The sequence below is a fragment of the Drosophila sulfurigaster genome, chromosome 3 (assembly GCF_023558435.1).
Source record: "Drosophila sulfurigaster albostrigata strain 15112-1811.04 chromosome 3, ASM2355843v2, whole genome shotgun sequence".
Lineage (NCBI taxonomy): Eukaryota > Metazoa > Arthropoda > Insecta > Diptera > Drosophilidae > Drosophila > Drosophila sulfurigaster.
In genome coordinates this window covers 35,503,618-35,527,527 of record NC_084883.1, presented here as the reverse complement: position 1 = coordinate 35,527,527, position 23,910 = coordinate 35,503,618, and the positions used below count along the sequence as shown (strand labels likewise).

General features: G+C 41.1%; 6 protein-coding genes across 7 annotated transcripts in view; 5 read left to right on the top strand and 1 right to left on the bottom strand.

Moving 5' to 3' along the window:
- The first annotated feature begins 780 nt into the window (after positions 1–780).
- On the top strand, positions 781–14,416 carry LOC133843700 (peroxisomal ATPase PEX1). Of its 2 annotated transcripts, XM_062277350.1 has the most exons (9): positions 783–1,003; positions 1,104–1,230; positions 1,342–1,445; positions 2,451–2,565; positions 2,621–4,219; positions 4,875–5,071; positions 5,126–5,749; positions 14,018–14,121; positions 14,191–14,416. In XM_062277350.1, the coding sequence occupies exons 1-9, from the start codon at positions 911–913 to the stop codon at positions 14,258–14,260; spliced, it is 3,033 nt and encodes a 1,010-aa protein (XP_062133334.1). In that variant the 5' UTR covers positions 783–910; the 3' UTR covers positions 14,261–14,416. The 2 variants fall into 2 exon arrangements, with proteins under 2 accessions (XP_062133335.1, XP_062133334.1); XM_062277351.1 differs by lacking the exons at positions 14,018–14,121; positions 14,191–14,416 and adding an exon at positions 9,671–9,857 and having other exon boundaries at positions 781–1,003.
- Positions 9,809–14,022, top strand: LOC133843699 (fibroblast growth factor receptor homolog 2). The gene is made up of 2 exons (XM_062277349.1): positions 9,809–12,481; positions 13,273–14,022. The coding sequence occupies exons 1-2, from the start codon at positions 9,809–9,811 to the stop codon at positions 13,852–13,854; spliced, it is 3,255 nt and encodes a 1,084-aa protein (XP_062133333.1). The 3' UTR covers positions 13,855–14,022.
- Positions 14,417–15,122: 706 nt separating the features above from the next.
- LOC133841534 (fat-body protein 1) lies at positions 15,123–17,276 on the top strand. Its single transcript, XM_062274082.1, has 2 exons — positions 15,123–15,389; positions 15,445–17,276. The coding sequence occupies exons 1-2, from the start codon at positions 15,123–15,125 to the stop codon at positions 17,206–17,208; spliced, it is 2,031 nt and encodes a 676-aa protein (XP_062130066.1). The 3' UTR covers positions 17,209–17,276.
- A 342-nt stretch (positions 17,277–17,618) lies between these two features.
- On the top strand, positions 17,619–19,234 carry LOC133841535 (probable citrate synthase, mitochondrial). Its single transcript, XM_062274083.1, has one exon. It carries the CDS (start codon positions 17,695–17,697, stop codon positions 19,114–19,116), a length of 1,422 nt encoding a protein of 473 aa, XP_062130067.1. The 5' UTR covers positions 17,619–17,694; the 3' UTR covers positions 19,117–19,234.
- A 425-nt stretch (positions 19,235–19,659) lies between these two features.
- LOC133841536 (angiopoietin-related protein 7-like) lies at positions 19,660–21,079 on the top strand. Its single transcript, XM_062274084.1, has 3 exons — positions 19,660–19,787; positions 19,854–20,782; positions 20,884–21,079. Exons 1-3 carry the CDS (start codon positions 19,716–19,718, stop codon positions 21,062–21,064), a joined length of 1,182 nt encoding a protein of 393 aa, XP_062130068.1. The 5' UTR covers positions 19,660–19,715; the 3' UTR covers positions 21,065–21,079.
- A 504-nt stretch (positions 21,080–21,583) lies between these two features.
- LOC133845396 (EF-hand domain-containing family member B) overlaps positions 21,584–23,910 on the bottom strand; it is a 59,671-nt gene continuing 57,344 nt past the window's right edge. Inside the window, exons 2-4 of the mRNA XM_062279858.1 lie at positions 23,335–23,876; positions 23,102–23,278; positions 21,584–22,432 (exon numbers count right to left, since the gene is read on the bottom strand). Of these exons, the coding sequence (XP_062135842.1) occupies positions 21,625–22,432; positions 23,102–23,278; positions 23,335–23,855 (1,506 nt within the window). The 5' untranslated portion in view covers positions 23,856–23,876 and the 3' untranslated portion in view covers positions 21,584–21,624. The remainder of the gene's footprint in view (positions 22,433–23,101; positions 23,279–23,334; positions 23,877–23,910) is intronic.

Sequence of the window (23,910 nt, the reverse complement as noted above, 5' to 3'; positions counted from 1 at the left end):
AAACAGATGCTGCATTTTATATACAATTATATATATACACCACACATACATATACATATATAAAAAACCTTTAACTATTTTAAATAAATTATTATTAACCAAATAAACTAGCCAAAAGAAAATGCAGTGGTTTTTTTTTTAAGCGCGCTAAAATTTAAAAAATAAGCAGGATCTTAGAGTTGTCAAATGCTGCTGCGGGACTTGCAATCCTAAATGCTGCCAACCTCATTACATAGTGAGCTCTTGCCCTGCACTGTTATTTTAATTGGCGCGCATTTCAATTGTAACAGGTCTTCAAATTGCCACATTGAAACTTGAATGAAATAAATTTATGATAAATGTGTTAAAGCTGCGAATTAGTAAATTGCATTTGTAGCTTAACTGATGTTTATTGAAATTTTCTATTAAATACATGTTAAAAAGTAGAAACCACTAACCATATAATATTTTGTCATTAGTGGTGAATCTCTAAGATGTTGGAGTTCTACAACCTCATAGGTCTGTATTCGAAAAACAATTTAATAATTTAATCTCAGGAAATATATCAAAATTTACTAAACAAGTTGTTACCTGCAAAACTTTAGGTAATCTTGTTTGTTTTTAAATTCTCAGAGCGCTTTTTGGTTTGTTTTGTTTACTTCAGAAGCATCAGCTGACTCTGCAGAGCTGCTAACTTGCTTGATATTTACAGTCCGGTAACAGTGCGTGCTACTATTGTTATGCGTATGTATCGGCTGTTAATCTCAGAATGACCATCTCTAGTTTGCTTCAGTCCAGTCGCGAGAGTCGCACAGCTGTTTGCAAGAATTTCGCTCCTATTGGAATTTGCGTTTAAAAATGAATTAAAGACTAACGCAAACGAAAAGTTCGTATTAAATTGTTTATTAAATAGTGCGCGCCTACAGTGAGAATGTTTAAACGTACGTTCAAAGTGGTTTATCGACCAATTAGAAACAATTTTCTGCTACTGCCGGAACAATATTATGGCGTTGTCTCCACCTATGTAAGTGTCCAAAAGTCAACTTCTAAGGGGTCAATGGGCGCGAAGATTAGATAAGCTCCCATATGCATATTTGAATGGTGTTATTATTACTAAATCTTAGGATACGGGCTGTCTTAGCCTTCAGTACAATGGACGTGTGCACTATGCATCGTGGGCACCGCAGGCGGGCGGCGGTGGCATCAAAGACACTGAAATTGGGATCAATGCCAGGGCGGCCAAGGAGCTCGGTGAGTTACTTAACTAGCGGATGTGCTAATGTGTTGCCAAAATGCCATAATATCGGTTCTATACGCTAAATGCACTTTGCTCTCTCTGTCTCTCTTTTGCTTTTGCCATAGGTCTGCATGAAAATGACTTGGTCAAGTGCGCCCTCATCGCTGACGTCCTAAATCTGCGCAGCGTTCACGTCACTCCCGTCTCGGCCAAAGATTGGGAGATCATTGTGAGTGTTTAGTTCTCTACATGTGTGTGTGTGAGTGCGTGTGTCTTGTTTGTGTTGAGGTATGTGCTGCTGCTGCGGCCAGATAAAAATAATTTTTTATATCGGATTAGCTTTTGGCGCGGGCGTGCATTAAGTGTTTATTTATGTGCGGTCGTTAGTTTTTGCCGGCATTGCCATTGACCCCAACGGGGGGTTTTCTCTATCGGCGATGAGTATTTTACAAGTAACGGACATGTTAAATCGTAAAAAGCTATCGATATGCGGCAATCGCGGTGAGCAAATGGCGGTTGAAAATGATGTTATCGCGTGTGCTTAATTCAAATGTTGAATTGTATATCAAAAATAGCTATTTTTTTCTAGTGTTTTTATAGTATATGATATACCTCAAAAGAGAATTATAAAAAATGAAATTAAGTTTGTCGTCTGTGTAGTTTATACATTTTATGCGCATCTTTATTGTTAGAAAAAGAATAAAAAAAAACATTTAGTTGAAGAATTTAAAACCGACTATATATATAGTTTAGTTGGATGCCACGAGCACATAATTTGCCAATTATGTGTCACTTCGGGCATTGTTGAATCAAAATATAATAGACAGGGCTAGAATGATGATGAATTTTTAGTGATAGCATTTGTTTATTATTTATTTAATTTCTCTTGTGTTTGTAGTTATGGTATTGGGAAAAAAGAACAACCACAGCTGCTTAGGCTTTTGTTTCAGTTTTTTTTTTTTTTTAATTTTAGACTTATATTGAAATTAATGTTAAACATATTATGGAATATTATAGAAGAAACGATATAATTATTTAACCTACACCTATTGTACATATTTAATTTTATTTGGAAGATTAATAGAAATATCTATAAAAGTAAAAAGAAACAGAAAATAATTCAAGATGGTTAAAGCACTCATAGATAGTGAAAGACCTATTTTATGTACAGTCCTTTCATTTCACTTTTTTAATGATACATTCATATAACCATCTATCAAATATTATGATTTAGGAACTAAGCACTGAGAAGATCTCTGGCAGCGTTCTGGAGCAGACACGCATTGTGAACTCGTCGCAGATTTTGCTTGTTTGGATTAACAAGTCGATGCAAGTGGCGCTGACAGTGGGTAAATATCGTGAAATAATTTTGATGCACCACAACTAATTCTGTATGCATTAAAGATCGCTTGAAGCCACACATGGGTTATGGACGCATTGATCACAATACTGAGCTGGTGGTGGCTCCCAATCTGTACAAAGGACTGACCAATGGCAATGCAACTTCCATTGTCAATGGCAACGAAGAAGAGAGTACCAAGCTTTCGCGTAGTAAAACCAGCGCTCAAGTGCGTGATGATTTGGTGACGACTCCAGGGCTTGCACACTCCGCAACAATGAGCAACGTGAAGAGTAATCTGCAGCGCAACAAGCGACAGGATCATATGCAACGCTTGAAGAAGGATTTGCGACGCGAGAGCTCAGGCGTGTTTGAGTTTCGTGTGATACGCGGATTGTGGCACGAGAAGGCACAGGAATCGGATGTTTACATTCGACAGTCGCATTTGCCGGAGTTCATGGATCTGGAGCAGTTCTACAGCATGAAGACATCTTCCGATAAGGAGTACTATGTGCGAGTGCGTCTCGTAAGCGATGAGGATGAAGAGAACGATGAATTGCCGGCCACCATTCATCCCTCGATTGAGCTGAATGCGAATTTAATGAAGCTGCTGAACATCAAGGAGTTGGAGCGTGTTGTGCTGCGTCCCAAGGTGACTGTGGTTAATTTCGTGGAGAAGATCGAGCTGTTTGCGCACAAGAAGACGCACTACAAGATCATGGAGAATGCATTTAAGCGTTTTGTGATTGAGCGCACACAAAAGGCGCCCATGTTGTTTAACCAGGAGGAAGTGGTTCGTCTTGAGGATGATCTGCTCGTCACCGTGGGCATTTTACCCGAACATTTTCGCTATTGTGTGGTGGATGCACAATTCCTGAAAGAGTCGAAAATCTATGCTGCCGATCTAGTGCGTCCCGTTAATGAGATCATCAAGGAAAAACCAGCTGCAATAACGCCACTGAGTGTCAAGGATCTCATACGACTGCCCGAGTATGATAAGATTGTCGATCAAGTGGTCAGCGAGTTGCGCATGAATCTGTGTCTTAACGCACAGAATTCTGTGTTGCGTCAGGGAAATGTGCTGCTCACAGGTGCCGCTGGCACTGGCAAAACGGTGCTGGTGGAACGCATATTGGAGCAGTTGTCACAACAGCCGGACTATTGCTACTTTGACATCTTCTACTGCTCGCGCAGCAAGGGACGCAAAACGGAATCCATACAGAAGGATTTACGCAACATTTTCACCAGCTGCCTGCAACATGCACCCGCCATCGTTGTCCTCGAGAATCTGGATGTGCTTGCGCATTCTGCTGGCGAACAGTCGAGCCAGGATGGGGAATACTTCAATCGCATGGCGGATACAGTGCATCAATTGATCATGCAGTATACGAGCAGCAATGCCATTGCTGTCATTGCCACCGTCAATGAGCTGCAGACGCTGAATAAGCGTCTGAGTGCACCGCGTGGTCGCCATCTGTTCCAAACGGTTGCCCGACTACCCAGCTTGGAGCGTACCGATCGCGAGACCATCCTGCGTGAGCTGTGTAGTCACATTGCGTCCAGGGATTTGGATGTGGTCAAGTTCTCGAATCTAACCGAGGGCTATCGCAAGTGCGATCTCGTGCAGTTCGTGGAGCGTGCTATCTTCTATGCATATCGCATCAGTAAGTAAATGAATCGATAAATAATTAGTGTACTTAACACTTTGCTATTTAAAAACTTTATTTATAGAGTTGCAGGAGATATAAGTTAGTGCCAACTTCAAGTTTATGATACAGCTTGAAGGAGTCATCTCCAATCTTATAAAGTGCGCTATAATTGTCTGTTCACCTAAAGCTGTTGGTCGCCTTTAAATAGTAGAAGCTTTAGAACTATCAAATTTTATATCAATACTTATTGCAACAGTCATTTATTTTAGTCCCTTTTGGTACACGTAATAATAATTATATTCTATGGGATTTCTAAAAATTTCATTACGATTGGTTTTCATGAGTTTATCAGTTATTCAACAAGTCATTTTTTATTATATTTTAAATACTTTATTTGAACAAGTGAACATGAAATAATATTACAAAATAGGACGACAGCCCAATTTGAACTTATCTACTTAAACAGATTAATGCAATTAGAGAAAGACGATATCGGAAACAGAATATAATCGGGCTTTTATAGGAAAAAAATTATGCAATTATATAGGGTTTATATCTAGAACAATTTCAGTTACCAGTTGTTTTTTTCATATATATATTTATTTATTTATTGAGTCGCAAGTAATTCACAGTCGAGCTCACAAAACCTTCGCTTTCTTTCACTTTTTAGGCAAAGCTCAGCCGATGCTGACCAATGAGCAGCTGATTGACTCGCTGGAGCATACGAATTCCTATTGCCTGCAGGGCATACAAAGCAATCAAAAGACTGGCGCCGAGTCCGCTGCGAATGAGATGAGCGTCGAGGAGCTGCCTGGCCTCGAAAGTGTGGTCACTGTGCTCGAGGAGGTGCTCATGTGGCCCTCAATGGTGAGTGGGCTTCACCTTTGATTGAGCTCTTAATTAATCCGCTTTTTTTCTCAGTATCCAACAATATTCAACTCATCGCCGCTGCGCAATCAAGCAGGAGTGCTGCTTTATGGTCCGCCTGGCACTGGCAAAACGTTCTTGGTGTCTCAGCTGGCCAGTAGTTGGAGTCTGCGCATCATCTCGGTGAAGGGACCTGAGCTGCTAGCCAAATATATTGGCCAGAGCGAGGAGAACGTGCGCAATCTGTTCAATCGAGCACGCAGCGCCAAACCCTGTGTGCTCTTCTTCGATGAGTTTGACAGCTTGGCACCAAAGCGTGGCCACGACTCCACAGGTGTGACAGATCGTGTGGTCAATCAGCTGCTCACCGAACTCGATGGCGTCGAGGGGCTGCAGGGCGTCACCGTTATAGCGGCCACATCGCGACCCGAACTACTCGATCCAGCGTTGTTGCGTTCGGGTCGCATAGATCGTTTGGTTGAGTGTCCGCTTCCGGATGCGGTGGCTCGTGTGAGCATCTTTGAGGCACTGAGTTCCACATTGAATCTGGATGAATGCGTGGACTTTGATTATTTTGCGGGACGCACACAAAACTATACAGGCGCCGATATACAAAGCATTCTGACCTCGGCAAACATGGCGGCTGTTAAGGAGGCGCTGGCACAATTCGGACATGAGGTGAGTGTGAAAACTGTGAAGAGGGAGAAAGGTATATGTATAAACCTGTTGTTCGATGACGACCGGAAATGTGGAAAGTTCTTGTTAAAGCCAACCAGTTAGCTCTTCCGTTCCCAAGGGCTGGGACAAGTGCATGTTAGCTATTTACTATTTTTGGGGTTTTCTGCGGCACGTGACTGGCATCTGGATCAGGATTAGGTTTCGCCTGATGCGGGTGCTGCACTGCAGACAAGCAAAAGAAACAAAATTTCAACCTGCAGCACACTGTTGGCTGTAAGGTTTTTAGATATATAAGTCACGTAACGGATATTTCCTTATTGATATGCGATTATCGCGCATGCGCACGTAGACCAACAACAACTATGGACACATTTTGTTGTTGTTTCTTGTGCATAAATTAAAGCCGCCGGCGCACAAAAACAGCTCAAGGGCCGCGATAATAATAAAGAATGCAAGCGAAACCATGCAGAGGGTCTCTTTAAAGTAAATCCTCAACAATCCACAACACATGCTTAGAATAAAAGGAAAAATCGAAAACGCAAAGGAAAAGGAAAACAGGTAAAAAAAAAGAGAGAATCGCAGGAGCTGCTGCAAAGGATCGCAAACATTGTGTGTGTGAGTGTGTGTGATTTATGCGCAACTTGTATAAATATTATGGAACAAATACCAAGTACTCCCCCATCGAGTATCTTATGTTACTATCTATAAACCTGAATATGTGTTGGTATCTGTGTGTGTGTGTGTGTGCGTTTCCACGATGTCGTCGGTAATGTTGCGTCGTCAGCCGATCATCGTCGTCGTCGTCGTTGTTGGTCGTGTCGTTAAAAAGTTTCGGTTTTGAATCGATCGTTACTTTCAGTTGTGCGCGCACATTCAAGCAAATCGGTTGGTTCATACAAACTCCACACTAAGCTGGACATTTACGGTACGGTTCGCAACGCCAACTGCAACGGAAGTTGGCAACACTTGTCTCCCCCCGCAAGAGGGGGACGCGGGGGCCGCAAGTCTTGAAGTCTTGCCAACGAAGCGGAAATGCGCTCAGAGTTCAGAAAGGGCGCTTGCCAAAGGGACCAAAAAATTAAAAAATCAAAGAAAACCACAATAAAAACACTGTCAAAAAAAACAAAAGACATTTTGGTCTTTTTTTTGGCGGTGCCAATAAGACAAAGAACGTGATTTTTTTGGGCAAAACAAAAATAAAGATTTGTGTATGTGGACATGGCTTGTGATCGCTTAAGAAAATAAATAAACTCAAGTCAAGTGAAATGTAAATCAAAATTTCAGATAAAAACCAAATGAATGAGTGCATAAAAATGTCTGCAGCACTGTAAAATACAACAGAAAAAATTCATTCAAGGCATAAATGTCAAATGAAAATCTCGAATAAATTATACAAAAAAAAGTTATAGTGAAATAAACTAATAAGCAGCAAATATAAATTAACATAAATGTCGCATATATCTCTTGTCACGCCGCGTGCTCAGACTGCAGAATGTAATCGTGTATATCGTATATATATATCATTTCGATTCCAATTCATGAATACGCAGCTGACAAATAAATTTAAATGATTTCACAAATTTCCTAATAGAGTTATTCGCATTTCCAAAAATGTCGCAAGTATTTTACATTCGCGAGCAGGTGATAAATTTTGCAAATGTTCGAGCCAAACAAATCAAATAAAAACAACAACAGCAAACAAAAAAAAAAAAAAAAATAAAGTAAAGTTCATCGTTTCTAATAATTAATAATACTGCGACTGAGGCGCGAGACTTAAACGTTTCTAGCCATTTGTGAGTGTTTCATTTTGGGCCATCATTTCAATGACTTGGCAATACAAGAAAAGCAGCGCCAACAACGCCAACAACAACATTGCAAATAATAATAATAATACATACTTCAAAACACACGCGTTTTGTCTGCCGACAACAACAATCAAGATGGCAACAAAAAAAGTAGAAAAAAAAACTTAAAAAAAAACAACGAAGGAATTGAATAAATTAAATATCGCGACGTGTGTGCATATATCAAACAAAAATCAGCACCGGCAAAAAAGCAATAACAACAACAGCAAAAACAACATCAACTACCAAAACCAAATGCTGCTACAACAACACTAAGCGCAACAATATTTACAACAACAACAGGGAATAGCAGTTGCCATAAAAAATATAAAATATTTTTCATTAGTCCACAGTGGTTCAGGAGGCTAAAGTTCTACAATAAAATTTTGAGAAATTCAGCTTAGCACTTCTTAAATGTTCTTAAACTTTAGGAGAAAATATTGAGTTTTGATTAACTTGGAACTTGGATTTCTATTCAATATTAATGTATTTAAATGTTACGAGAAAATATTAGGTTTCGATCAATTAAGATTTTGGTTGCAGTTATATACTCGATAGAAATATAAATATTACAAGAAAATATTAAATTCTAAAATATTAGGTTGATGCGATATAAATGTATGCACATTCTATAGAAGGGAATATTATAGTGCAATGATAAATTGAGACTTGGTAACTCTTTATTTATATTTAAATATTTCCACTTCGCATTTAATTCCCAATTATTTATAATAAAAGCAACAAGTTGACACACTAATTAAGCAATTGTTATTGAAAATCTTATCAGTAATTGCTACCGATCTTTATATTTAATTGCCAGCGATTTATATTGATGTATTAATTAGAATCATTATCAGTATTTAAGTATTAAAATCTTGATTATTGCAAATTTTAAAATGGATTTTCTCAGGAATTAAAAGCTATTAATATTAACAATAAAAATGCAAATTTTCATCACAGCAATTAGAAAAAATGATTATTTATTCTTCAATTTCCTATTGCATATTATGAAATCTTGTGTCTAAATTAAACAAATTTAATTTCATGTTTACAAGTATTTTAATAGAGTTTCTTGTATTATAATCACAACATTAATATCATTAATAAAAGTTTTATTAGGTAATCAATAATAGTGAAACAATTCTCAACATCTTCGTAAGAATTTAAATAGTTTATTCTATATATCTGTACCACTGTGCTTCATAAAAGTTGCCTATGTTGATCTTAACAATTCACCCGATGATTATTATTAATATTGCATCAAAAATTTCTAACTGTACGAAGTTGTTGCTGTAGCTGTTGTTTTTGTAGTTGCTGCTGCTTTATTGTAGTTGTATCAATGGAAATGACGACATTTAACGCATTTGGCATGTGGCCCGATGTCTCGCATATATAGACAAACAAATATAGACACTGGACTTGGGTTATACGAATACATCGCGTTGACAACAACGACAACAACCAAGTGTGTAGCTCATTACAAAGGCAGTGCACATAATGGTTACCTCTTCTTTTTTGTCCCCTCTTTTTTGCACGCGGTATCAATTGGGCAGTTGGGTATAATAGGCTTGGGGATAACGTTAGGCAAACGGAAGTATCTGTTTATTTTGTGCATCATAGGCAAGGGCTCGGAACTTAAAACAAAACGTCTCTTGGGAACTGTTTAAGTCAAAGTCAAAGCAACTCATTTTGCTAAACAGAAAATTGATTGGTAAAAATGCAATTCACGTTGTGTTCAGATTTTTGCACACCTCTTTTTTTTAACATTCGCAAATACGTTTAGTTGAGAATAATGAGGAGAATTCGCACACAATTCTAAAAGAGAAGTGCTCTCTGCTAAAATAGAAGCTTAAATTCTAAACATTGTTTTCTTAAGTTTAAAAGCAACTGTTTGATTCAAATTGTGATTAGAATATTCTTTTGAAATTTGAAATATTTAATATCTTTAGTATTTCATGTGCATGTCTTTGTAAGGAGCTCACTCACACTTGTGTTCTTTTATTTAACACAAAAACCTACCGGGTATCTCACAATCGAACAAACTCGTCTGAAGTGCTACCATTTGTCTTTTCTTTAGATTTATTTTTGTGTCGAATATTGAAAAGAAGAAGACGCAAAAAAGTCGCTAAAGCCACGGCAATTGCTTAACTGATAGTCCATAAATTATAACACACAAATAGTAATAATAGTAGTGAAAGATAAAATGTGAAAACGAATGCAAAAAAGAACAAAAAACAAAAGAGGCAACACACAACATTTGGCAAGAGCAAAGCAAACAGCAATCACATTTGTAATAACAACACGACGCGTTCTACACTTGACAATGCAAAATCTGCTGATCATCTTTAGTGCCATCGTCATCGTCATCATCAGCAACATCCACAGCAGCAGCGGCAGCATCAGCCGAGGCAGCGACAGCAACTCTTTGGACTGCCAGTTGGAGAAGCACAGTTGCCTCATCGATGTGCTGAGGCAACAGACGCAGACTCAGACGCAGGCGGGTCAACGTCATCTGCCCGCCGATCTCGACATAACACTCTACTGCCCGCCATCCACAGCCATCTGGTACTATGAGAATCGTGCAATGCGACGCGGCAGTTATTGGCTGCTGGAGCGAGCACAGGCCGAGCGATCGGGACGCTATGCCTGCCAATATGAGCAGGTCAAGTGGGCTAATCTGACGTTGCGGATTGGCAACAGCAATCGGCAAAGTGACACCGATTTGGCCAGCTTTAAGGCCATCGAATTGAGTGTCAGTAAGCAAGCGCCAGATGCATTGGGAGTGCAGTTGAAATGCAGCATTGTCGATGGCAACGAGTCGCTCGGTGGCAGCATTAGCTGGTATCACAATGGAAATCGCATGCAATTCGAGAAGCAATCGCTGCACGTGTTGCAGCTGCAACCAAACGATGCTGGCGACTGGCATTGCAGCATCAATGGCACCGACAGCAACACTATACGCTTGGAGGCGCCGCAATTGACGCCTGGTTATCCGCAAAATATTAGTTTGCCGCAGGGTGAACATTCGCGCTTCGATTGCCGCTTGGAACCAGCTGAGTTGAAGTCAAAGATCACTTGGCTGCGACCGCATCATCCGGGCAACATTGAGGCGCTGTTGCAACAACTGCAGCTGGGAGACACTCGCGAAGTGGATATCATGCTCGGTAATCCCAAAGATTTGCTGGAGCTGGGCAGCGTGGAGCCTGCCGATGGTGGCTGGTACATTTGTTTGGCCAGCAATTCCTTCGGACGTACTTTAGGAGCTGCCTACTTGGATGTACTGCCACCGGCAGCAATAACAACCACAGAGCGTAGCACAACTGTGGCCACAACAAAGTCCACAACGACGACGACGACAACAACAACTGCAGCGACTATTACCGATGATGATCGCGATGATATTGAAAGCGGTAGCGCTCAATTTGCGCCCGTCTTCAAAAAGGAATTGAACTATCTGCAGCACGGGGTGTCGGCCAAAACGATCGTTTTGGCATGTCCCAGTAAAGCGAATCCCGCGGCCAACATAACGTGGACATTCAACAAAGATCAGACCGGCTATCGACCGTTGGATCGACAATTCGGCACCTTCAAGTATCGACGTTGGAGTCTCATTATCGAGGACTCCATTCAAACGGACACGGCGCTGTACATGTGCAAAGTGTGCAACACGCTTGGCTGCATTCACTTCGAGTTCAATGTGCGTGTGACGGACATAATACGCGCCTCGCCCATCATCCGAGTGCCCGATAACAAGACGGCGCTGATCAACACGCAGGTGAAACTCAAATGCGATGTCGTCTCGAATCTGGCAGCGAAAACTAGCTGGTATCGTGTGCGGTCAAAGAATCGCACGGATGGCAACAATAATCAAACGTTGTCGCTGCCCTTGCCCGAGCAAGAGCTCACAGTGATCGACATGGCAGCCAACTCGACAGAGGAGCATCCGATGCTGGTGCTCAGCAATGTGACGCACGCGGATGAGGGCTGGTACACCTGCATGAGCTCCAATAATCTGGGCACCAGCAATGCCAGTCTCTATCTGCATGTCGTCGATCATCTGCCTTTTCTGCACGTTGGCGAATTGCTGCGATCGCATCCCGTGGGCTTCACTGTGGCTGTTGTGATGATAGTCTCCACTTTGCTGCTTGGCAGCGCCTTCATCATGTACATACTGCGGCGCTTGCGTCGTGAGAAGCTGCTCAAGCATCGCATCGAAACGGTGCATCAGTGGACCAAGAAGGTCATCATCTACAAACCCGCCAGCCTCGAGGGCAGCTCGTGTGGCGGTGATCTGCAAATACCGGTCATCAAGATTGAAAAGCAACGCACGACTTTCTCGAACACCACAACGGGGAGTTCTTCGGATCCCGCACAGGCCTTCAATGAGTACGAGTTCCCGCTGGACTCGAACTGGGAGATACCCAGACAGCAGTTGGCACTTGGCTCTATTTTGGGCGAGGGCGCCTTTGGACGTGTCGTCATGGCCGAGGCGGATGGATTGCCTCGCAGTCCGCCTTCAGCTGCGAATGGAATGGGAACAATTGTCGCCGTGAAGATGGTGAAGGAGGAGCACACGGATGCGGATATGGCCAGTTTGGTTCGCGAAATGGAGGTGATGAAAATGATTGGCAAGCACATCAACATCATCAATCTGCTCGGCTGCTGCAGCCAGAATGGTCCACTGTGGGTCATCGTCGAATATGCGCCGCACGGCAATCTCAAGGATTTTCTCAAGCAAAATCGTCCGGGCACATTGCAGCGACGCAGCGACAGCGATGGCTATCTGGACGACAGAGCGATGGTGCGACAGCCGCAGCTGGGCGAGAAGGAGCTCATCATGTTTGCCTTCCAGATAGCACGTGGCATGGAGTATTTAGCTTCGCGACGGGTAAGCATTCGAATCTTGTAGTCTTTCTTGAGTCGTATTCAGAGTGGGAATCAAATTCCTAAAGAGTAGAGAGAGTAATTTATAAATATTTAGATTAAAGCAGTAGCAGTGGAAGTACTGTAAAGGGCGAACCGAAAAAATATATGAAAGAAAGCGAAAAAATGTTCAGACAATATGTTCATATCAGAATTGGAAGATACTTCAATAAATTGAATTTATTCCCTCTCAAAACTTTTCTTACGCATATAATAATTTGAAATACTATATCGTAAAATTCTTAAATTTGCTTATGTTATTTGTTATCTGCTAACCTGGCAAGCAACCAAACTTAATTGTCCGATCATGCCAAAAACCTTGTATATTCCAGTGACTTTTCCAATTATAATCTCTAGATTTTGTGAATATATAAGGGTACAGCTTAAATTCAAACCATTTTGTTTTTATACCTAATTGATCTTTCTGAACCATTCTAAAAATTAATTACTTAAAGCGTTTAATGTATATAGTAAATATGATGTTCAAAAAAACTTCCCTAAATGTTGTATAAAAAATACATAAATGTAGTAGTAATGTGAATTTGGTAACTGCCAGCAACCCTTGCTTAAGATTCTTCGGGATTCAAATTTCAGGCAGATGTGAGTTTCAAATGTACTATCGTCAGACTGAATTGAAAAACAAAAAGTTTAGAGATTTGTAGTCATTTAGATGAGTAAAATTCCTAGAGAAATAACTCTGATCCGAGACAATAAAATTTGAAGACTAGTTTATTTATTATTTGAATCATTTTTTAGTGCATTCATCGAGATTTGGCAGCGCGCAATGTGCTAGTTAGTGACAACTATGTGATGAAAATAGCTGACTTTGGATTGGCCAGAGATATACAGGATACGGATTACTATCGCAAGAACACCAATGGACGATTGCCCATCAAATGGATGGCACCTGAATCGCTGCAGGAAAAGTTCTACGACTCGCAGACCGATGTCTGGAGCTACGGTGTGCTCTTATGGGAGATAATGACCTATGGCGAACAGCCTTATCCGAATATAATGTCAGCAGAGGAACTGTACAGTTATCTAATCACTGGACAGCGCATGGAGAAGCCAGCAATGTGCACACTCAACATATATTTGGTGATGCGACAGTGCTGGAACTTTGAGTCATCAGTGAGGCCAACGTTCGCCGAGCTGGTCGAGAGTTTCGATGGCATACTGCAGCAGTATAGCAGTAATCCGAACGATGCCTATTTGGATCTATCGATGCCAATGTTGGAGACGCCGCCGTCCTCAGACGATGACGACGAAGGCTCCGAAACAGAAACATTCCGAGAGACTTCACCCCTTAGATATCAATATACCTATAAGTTTAATTAATTAGCAATTAAGTCTATATCTATGTCTATGGCTTTAACAAGACACTTTCATCGAGCATCGAATCAAAACACCTAAAATACTCATTAATAAACATGTCATTCGAATACATTCATAATAGCAGGCAAGCAATTTAATCAAATGTCTTTTACATTCCACTCGACAGAAATTGCCAAAGAAAATTTTAGTGAAGCAAAAACATCTCATCGAATCCTTCCAAACGACCCGCCCATCGTTGAGCACTGCCGATGTGGCCAAGTATAAGAAAACGTAAGTTTTAATACTTATTAACCAACATTAGATTAAATATTTAATGTAATTTACTTTTATATTTTAAAGGTACGCACGCTTTACGAACAAGGAGAAGGGCTCCAGGGATTTTGTGGCCAAGCGAGCCACATTGGCATAGCTCTAGAGACTAATTTAAGTTAATGTAGAGAACAGATTGGCTAGTTAAATCTGATCAACTAAAAATTCTATTTTCTATAGAAGATGTTTATGTTTTTGGCATTGTAAAATATTTTATTTTTTTGGTTTATACAAGCAAAATAAAATATACTTTTTTAAGAGGTTTTCGTTTTATTTACAACTAAATAAAATTACCTTAAATCAAAACATTTGAAGTAGGCAGATGATTTGGTATTCTATAGTATATTTTGAATGTAGTAGTATATCGATATACGAAGTATAACTTTTGGTATATTTGATTATTTTTGGGTATACAAACAAATTTGGTAGATTTTATCGCACTTTTATTGGAAATAGATCGAACGCGCTCGATTGTAGCTTTTTTTATTAAAATAATAACGAAATGACAACAAAGAAAGGTGCACTGTTACCTAACTGGGCAACTTAAACAAATCAGAAATAATAAACAGAAAATAAATATGAAGTAAATAAAGATTGTATAAATTGAACCTAAGGATATAAGGAAATCGCTGTTAATTATTAGGTCAAGACCCGAGCCAGCAGGTCTTGAGGATGAAATCGTTTTAGTCTTCTCTTGACTCTAGTGCGATGAGTTGGCGTTAGGCGCTTAGCCAGGCTGTTAGGGAAGGTAGCTTTTTTACTGAAAATTAAAATTGAAAACTGAATTACAAATAATCTCAGCACATTAAAGTATTTTCTCGGCTGTGTCAATCGTAGACTTCGAATCCCTGGTTATTTCAGATAATATTTGAGAGAGATACGTCTGCGCCGTATGTATAATGCATACAAGTCTGTAAATATATAGAATATTCTGATAATTCATGAGATCAGCCAGACGTTGTATGCAATCAGAGTTCATTTTAATCAAAATGCTTGGTGCATCAGTTGTGCTTCTGGGAACTTTAAGCTTAACATGCTGCGTCAACGGTTGGGCATTTGTTTCACGCTGGAGGCCAGATGAATCTAGTGAAGATATGGAGATGTCACCTTGGGCGTTGCGACAGCGTTTTCTGCTGGACTTAATGCTGCAGGTGCACAAGCCGCTGTTGCAACAGGAACTTAGCGAAATGGGTCATGAGCTCAATGAGAATCCAGAGGATTATGAAACAGTGAGTGAACTAAAATGTCATTCGATGGAGTTTCATAAGTGTTTATATTTCACAGGGCACTTGGCCACTGCTGTTGGAGTTTATGGACGCAGTGCATCAGCATCACATACTGCGTCCGTATGGCATCTACAGCCAGCTGCACCAGGAGCTACCACATCAGCTAATAGGCGTCTATCGCTTTTTGGTGCTCGCCAAGAATTGGAAAACCTTTCAACGCAACGCTTGCTTCGCCCGCATTCACTTTCATCCCGTGCTCTTTGTGAACGCACTCGAGATGGCAGTGGACGATAGGGAAGATTGTGGGGGTCTCAGGTTGCCCGCCATGCATGAGGTGCTGCCACAGCTGTACTTCGATAAAGAGATCATCCTTGAAGCACAACTCGTCTATTGGCAGCAGTTGGCGCCAGTGCCAACGATCAGTCGCAAACGCAGCTGGCGAGAGACAATCGCTGGCATTCTGTATCCCAAATCCTTGAGGCCATGGAATCCACAGCAAGTAGAATGGATGCCCACCTATCCAATGGTCATCCAATCGAAGAAATCTCGCACAACGTTGCTTAGCTTGGATGTGGAGCTGAATGGTTATTGGAATAGACTTATCAGTCGACTCATGATTGCAGATCAGGGTTCAGCTATAGTAGACGGCGATCGTTTAATGGCATTGCACGATGAACGTTATGAACGCAGGCTGAGTGGGAATCCAACCAGACCCCAAGATTATCTGCTGCTAATGCACAACATCAGACAGTTCGCCGCTCTTTTGCAGCTCGAGCAGTTGGCTCAAAATGGCACAAGTTCCCTGCAATTCATTGAGTCCACGCTGCTGACAACCGGAGGAGTGCCATACAAAGCAAGCTCAGGCCTCAATGCCGATGCCGTGTTGCACTTGATAAACGAATCGATCGAAGAGCTCCGCAATCACATTGATAAGGAGCTAAAAGATGAGCATGAAATGCAGACAATGTGCAAAGTTGGTCGCGTGATCGCCTCACGTTATTGGCATCTCTTCAGACAACTGAGTCTGGCCATCAATGGCGATCGCTTGCAACCCAATTTGCTGGGCATGGCCACCTCCAATTTGAGGGATCCCATTTACCGTGTACTCCTGCTGCAACTGGCACAACTAATTGCTGGCTACGAGCAACGATTTGCCAACAAGCCATTGCAGCAACATCACAAGCAGCAGAAGCAACAGTTGCACTTGAGACACATACTCGTGGGACGCTTGGAAACCTTTGATCAGCTGGTGGACAGCGATCTAATCAATTTAATGGACCAGCAGCTGCTGCAAACACAACGCAATAATCTGCGTTTGCTGCGGCGTCGCCTTGTGGCACGTCACATGCGTTTGAATCACAAGTCCTTCAACATCAGCTATCACATCTTCGCTCCGTCTACAAAAAAAGTTCTGATTAGAAGTTATCTGCTGTCCACAGGCGACAAGAATTCACCTAGGTTGCTGCTCGACAGTTTTGTCAGCTCCTTGACAACTGGTGACAATCAATTCGAACGTCACTTTGCCACTGCTCCAACGGTGCACACACTCAGTGATCTGTATGAGGCCAAGCAGCCATTGGATGGCGGCGTTTCTAGAGACTGTTCATTTCCTCATCATTTGCTGCTTCCTCGAGGCACTGCTGAAGGTTTAAAACTTCAGTTGCTAGTCGAGATTCATTCTTGGCATACTGACGAAGAGAGCTCAGGTTGTGCTTGGGCTGCTAGCAAAGAGATGGATTGCACAGCTCATCTGCTGACAAGCTCTCAATTTGATGTGGTTGTCTATCACAAGACTATTGAGTTACTCGAGACTGATCTATAGTATAAACTATATTTCTTGTTTTAAATATGGTAAAATAAAAAACAAAAAAATCTCTTTCTACGTATCAGCTTTCAGTTCCAAGAGTACTTTGAGTTTAAAAGACAAGGTAAATCTTTTCAAACTGTAAAGTATATTCTAATATAATTAGTTATTTTATACCACTGAAAAAATAATTTTAAGTCTACGTTTTCAAATAATATTAACCAATAAATAAACAATTAAGAAAGAAAGGTAGGCGATATTTCAAAAAACGTTATTGAATAATTATAAAAATTCGTTCTCATTATTAAAAGATCACAGCGATATTTACGGTCTGATAATTCCCCTACATCGACGTTCAAAGGATGAACAAATCTTGTCACAAAGTGTGCTTTGAACTTTGCTACTTAAAAAGTTCAGAGAGCTCGCTTTTCAGTTCTGTATTTTCGGTCCACAGTTAACATTCTAAATTTTTCTCAATTTTTTTTTTGTACATAAACAAAAATTATGCCGTTTAGTTTAAGATCTGTCCGAAGATTAGCTGTGGCCCAGAATGTTCAGGTTCTTAAGTGCGCTGTGCGCGCCATGGCCAGCGATGTGACGCTGCTCGAGGTAATGGAGTGCAAGATTAGCGAAGAGCAGGAGCGCATCAAGAAGTTTCGCAAGGAGCACGGCGAATTCAAGATGGGCGAAGTGACCATCAACATGATGTACGGCGGCATGCGAGGCATTAATGCGTTGATCACCGAGACATCTGTGCTGGATCCCGAGGAGGGAATTCGTTTCCGTGGTCTATCCATTCCAGAGTGTCAGGAGCAATTGCCCGCTGCTGAGAACGGCTGTGAACCGCTGCCCGAGGGTCTCTTCTGGCTGATGATGACGGGCGATGTGCCCACCAAGGGACAGGTGCAGCAATTGTCTTGCGAATGGGCCGATCGTGGCAAGCTGCCCGATCATGTGACCAAAATGTTGAAGGGCATGCCCAAGACTCTGCATCCAATGTCGCAATTTGCTGCCGCTATCACAGCTCTCAATCATGACAGTAAATTTGCAAAGGCGTATTCCAAGGGAGTCCACAAGACCAAGTACTGGCTGTATTGCTATGAGGATTGCATGGATCTGATTGCCAAGCTGCCGCTGGTTGCGGCTGCCATCTATCGCAATCTGTATCGCGAGGGCAAGGGACCCGATAAGGTGGACTCCAAGCTGGATTGGTCGGCGAATCTGACGAAAATGCTGACCTACGACGATCCTCAATTTACGGAACTGATGCGTCTCTATCTGACCATTCACAGCGATCACGAGGGTGGCAATGTCTCTGCGCACACCACACATTTGGTGGGATCAGCATTGAGTGATCCTTATTTATCATTTGCGGCCGGCATGCTTGGACTTGCTGGTCCATTGCATGGTTTGGCCAATCAGGAGGTCTTGGTTTGGGTGCAGAAACTGCAAAAGGAGACTGGCAAGGAGCCCTCGGAAAAACAACTGCAGGATTACATTTGGAAGACGCTAAAGTCGGGACAAGTGGTGCCCGGTTATGGACATGCGGTGCTCCGGAAAACCGATCCTCGCTACACCTGCCAGCGGGAGTTTGCCCAGAAGCATCTGCCCGACGATCCGTTGTTCAAGCTCGTCTCGCAGCTGTACAAGGTGGTGCCACCCATTCTCACCGAGCTCGGCAAGGTGAAGAATCCCTGGCCCAATGTCGATGCCCATTCGGGTGTCCTGCTCCAGTATTACGGCATGAAGGAGATGAACTATTACACGGTTCTGTTCGGCGTCTCTCGGGCACTTGGTGTCCTGGCGTCGCTCATCTGGGATCGTGCTCTTGGTTTGCCAATTGAGCGACCCAAATCCTTTTCAACGGATGCCCTTATCAAGAAAGCCACCGCCGGAAAGAAGGGAAAAGATAGTAAAAAAAAGTGAATGTAAAAAATTCCAATTCTTGTATATGAGTTAGACTGAATTTTCGGCTCATTAATTATATTTAGAATGCAACTAATGTTAATTTATAGAATATAAAAAAGAATTTTATTTCATAAAAGTGGTTTTTTAGTTGATATGATTATTTTCACAGAAAATACATAATAAGATTAGCATTAAAGGCTACAATATTAGAATTTGGTTTGACATTATTTACTATTAATGTAAAGAAATGTTATTAAAGAAACTAAAAGTTGATCAAGTTGAGCAGTTTCAAAGACATTCATTTAGATATTTTTTTTTTTTAAATTTGACATTGAGTATCTATTAGTCGAGCTTACCAAAAGTAGGTAGTAGTAAATTATAACTATAGCCATTAAATAATTCTCAAATGCGAGCTCATTCACCCCACAACGTGATTCATATAAACATCTTATCACGTATACGCACAGTGTGCTGACCTTATTGCTGATTCGGGTTTCTTGAGCTAAAAATAATCAGCAGTATCAGTTAAGCATAAAATAAAGCAAAGCTTTGCTACGATTGAAATCCTATGTTCAGTCTATTTTCCACCGGGTTTGATTGCAGTACTTTAAATTAATATGAAGAGCTTTATAAAGTGTGCTTCCTCCTTATTGATTTTATGTATTGCATCTTGCTCAGCTCAATATGAGGTAATAATTGTTTAAAAATGTGTACAAATGATTGTCAAAAATAAATAAATATTTTATGCTCAACAGAATTGTGAAATAAATAACGAGCTGGATAAGCAATGTGGAGCGTATACTTACAGCGTAGTCAAACCTTTCTTCAGATATGTGCAAGAAATAAGAGATGATATCGATAAAAGTGAATTGAAAGATAAAGAAATAAAAGAACAGAAAGAGAAGTTGCTTCAACTGGATATAAATGCAGTAACTATTAGGGAATTGCGATCACAGATTGCAGATCTGCGTCAAAATAACAATTATCTTCAAAGAACAATTGACGGCTTAACTTCAATTTCAAAGTGTGAAACATGTGAAAATAGATTTAATGCATTAAGCAAAGCACTTGCTGAAAGTAATAACCAATTATCAAGGAGAAATATTGATTTGCAAGCATGTCAATCAAGCATTACTGAGAAAGATATTCTAATTGATTTACTTGCGCCCAATAGTTGTGTTCGCTTTGGTCAAGCTGCGGGTATTCATCGCATTGAAGTGCCCGGGATTAACTCTCTTCTCTCATTCGATGCTCTGTGCGATAGTAAAGCAGCTGGTCCGGGTTGGATGGTTATACAACGTCGCTTCGATGGCAAGGAGAATTTCTATAGGGATTGGGCATCGTATCGCGATGGTTTCGGTTCATTAGATGGTGACTTTTTCCTTGGCTTAGAAAAGATTTATAGGCTAACAAGCTCGCAGCAATTCGAACTTTATATGTATATGGAAGGCTTTGATGGTTCCATTAAATACGCGCGATACGATCACTTTGCTATATCTGGTGAGGACGATGCCTACGCGCTGACCAGCTTAGGCGCATTCTCGGGGAATGTGCCAATCGATGAGCTGCGTTATCATGAGCACCAAAAGTTCTCCACTTTCGATCGCGAGAACGATATTTGGCCCAAAGGAAACTGTGCTGTCGACTACAGAGCTGGCTGGTGGTATAAAGCGTGTGCCAAGTGGTAAGCTCAGATCTGTGTAGTGTATTATATATAATAATATAATATATATATATATGTGTAGTGATATTATATATTATCAATTTTTTAAATTTCTTATTTAGTCATTTCACTGGCAGAATTCTTGATAGAAGCGTAAGGAATGGCACAAGCGCCTACTGGCATGATTTTATGGCACTTAGGCGAGTTCAGATGCTTATTCGCCCCAAAGATAAAAAAAAGATAGGCCCTGATAGCAGTAAAATGAGTTCATCTGATGAAATATATATGTACTCTAAATCCTAATTTATACATCAATAATAATAAGAAAGTGTAATGAATATACAGTTCACGCACGCAATCGCACGTTACGTATACGCAACATCTAAATATATACATTTTAGGCATTTAATAATAAAATGTAAGCACATTGTAATCACTCTCTGTTCTCTGATGATTGCCTTAGCACTTAACAATAATATTAAAACTAAAAATGATCTGTTAGTTTTTGCTATTCGATCATCGTGGTATCTATAACAAAGTTCTGACATTATGCGGGACGTATACGTAATCATTTCTGTATATTAGATACTTGATAATAAAATGAATTAACTATTTATAATAATAAAAATAAAACAAAAAAGGTTTCTAGTTCGCTAATCGAATATCTGGCCAACTTAATTGATATATTTATTTGCTGTAAGCACTATCCATTCTCTGATTATTCCCTGATTTATAATTCATTTATTTTCACCGTAAGTACTGTCGAACGCGACATTTTCTACCTGAGAATTTCCTAAATCAAACAACAACAAAATTTATGTATTTTAGTCATTTCATTAAATTTAAGTGATAACTTTCTTGTTCTAAGCATTGGCAGCTTGAGCCTGAGTAGCTGGCTCCAAGTTGTCCATGACGTCGCGGAACTGCTGCACAGAGAACTGTCCATGCTGCTCGTTGTGCGCTTGCGTGAGTTGCTGCCAAATGGACTCAAAGTCCTCGGTATTCACAATATCCTTGAAGATCAGCTGCAACTGATCGCGTGGTCGCAAAAATTGGAAATCGCTTGGCGCCAAGCCGTATAAAGTGGAAATGTCTGGTGACAGCAGATCCTTTACATGGGTGCCATCATCGTCGAGTTGTTTTGGACGTCGCGGACGCATTGGTGCCGCCTTGATGGGCTCCTTGCTGAGATCGGAACAAAGCAGGCGATAGGTTGTGTCCTTGTTGTAGACATTCGGCGGCATGGTGAAGATGTTGCCCATGGTGGGCAAAGGATGCTGAATGTTGAGCAGACGACAGAAGTCATCGTAGTTTACGCGCTCCGTGGTGCAGCCCTCGTCGATGAGCATGTGAAACAGCGAAAGAATTACACGCATCTTGTGAATGTCAATGTACAGATGCATCTTGTGCATCACCTCGAAAATCTTCTGCGCCGGCAGTTCCCGTGTTTGCGTCTTATCGCTGTGCTCAAGCACCGAGATCAGATCGAACATGTGGAAATCGGCACGTTTCTGCAGCTTGTGGCGCCACATATTGAGGTGGCCCAGCGCATCCACCAGATGCTTGTCGCTCTTGCACGGCGCTATGTCCTCGACCAGCATCTTGCAATCGCAGTCCGGCACATGCGTGGGTGTTCCATAAGTAATGTACTGCGGCACAGGAGCAGGGTATCTGGAGGCAAGTAGTAACAAATATGAATTGTAACCTGAATTTTAATCAAAACTTCTTTCCTAAAAGTCGTAATGTTGACCTTGTCTTTGGATTCTAGACAACACATTATTAGTCCCACTTTTTTTTGACCCTATATTCATAAGTTCTACATAAGTTTTTCTGCGAGCAGACATACAACATTTTTTACCCTCTTTCTATGAAATTTTACTTAAATTTGATATCAAGCAAATCTATGAATTCTTATTCCCATCTCTGACAACTCTTAACTGCTTCAATCTCTAAGATCCTGACAGATCGTCTAGCTGACAGACAGAGTATCCAAATTTCCTAGCAACTATCTTTTTATTTTAGGATAAACAAATTTCATAAATTTAGCTCCTTCAGTTTCTGATACCTATAAGTACATCCAAGTCTCTACAGACAAATCAAAACTTCTCTCTTTTATTATCTCTGTTTTGTACTCAGTCTAACTCCTTCAATCCCTGAGGACTACATTAGAGTTAATTGGGATATAAAGAAGGAAACATAAAGGATGAAAAGTCTTAAGGATATTTTCTCGGCTGATCAAAAGCTTATGTGTTTTAGCACTGCTAATTTAACTTAGCTCTCCACCTCCATAGATAATGGTTATATACACTAGGACAAGTAAAAACCTTAAACTCTGCTCACTTTTTAAACTTTTTGCCCAGACGCGAGTAAGTGCGATCGATAAAATCCATTTGCTCTTTGCTAATGATGATCACATGTCCCGAGCATTGTTGCATGCACCGCTTGGCCGACTGTCCCGAGGTATCCCCACGAGTGGCTTCGCCAAACGTGTCCTGCCTATCAAATGGCTGCTTATATCTGATAAGGATTAAGGTTAGTTGAAAGTACTTGAAGTACTCCAAGCCTCAACTCACTTTCGGTTGATTTGCTCAGCGGGAAAGTAATGATTGTGGCTGACAATGTATTTGTCATGGAATTGACCATATTCCTGATTCACTTGCTCGGGTTTTTTGGGTGGCAACACGAGATCATAGAGTCGCTCTTTAGCAGTAGTTTCGCGACCAAAAGTGCGACTCCAGTTGGTCACACTATCGGGCTTGGAGCCCGTCGGTTTTGCCTCAGCCAATTTAGCCTGTCTCAGATACATGTCCTCCGAGAATTTCTCCTTGAAGACTGTGAAGCGCGACTTGGACTTTTCAATGGCCAGCAGCTCCGGCACCGAGACAGTCGGCAAACAGGGCGTCTCGGGAAACAATTGTCCGCCATTTTTTAACTTCAAGCGTTTACATTCGGCGCGTATCAATTGCTCGGCCACCTCCTCGGGATGCATGACAATCAAACAGTTCCCAGTGGTGTTCTCGGTATCCACAGCGGAACTAACTCCCGCCGCTCGCATATCCGCATTGCGATCCTTAAAGCGACCCACATTGGCCATATTTTCTATCTATAAATACAACTTTGTGTTTGTGTGTTAAGGATTTCACTAGAAT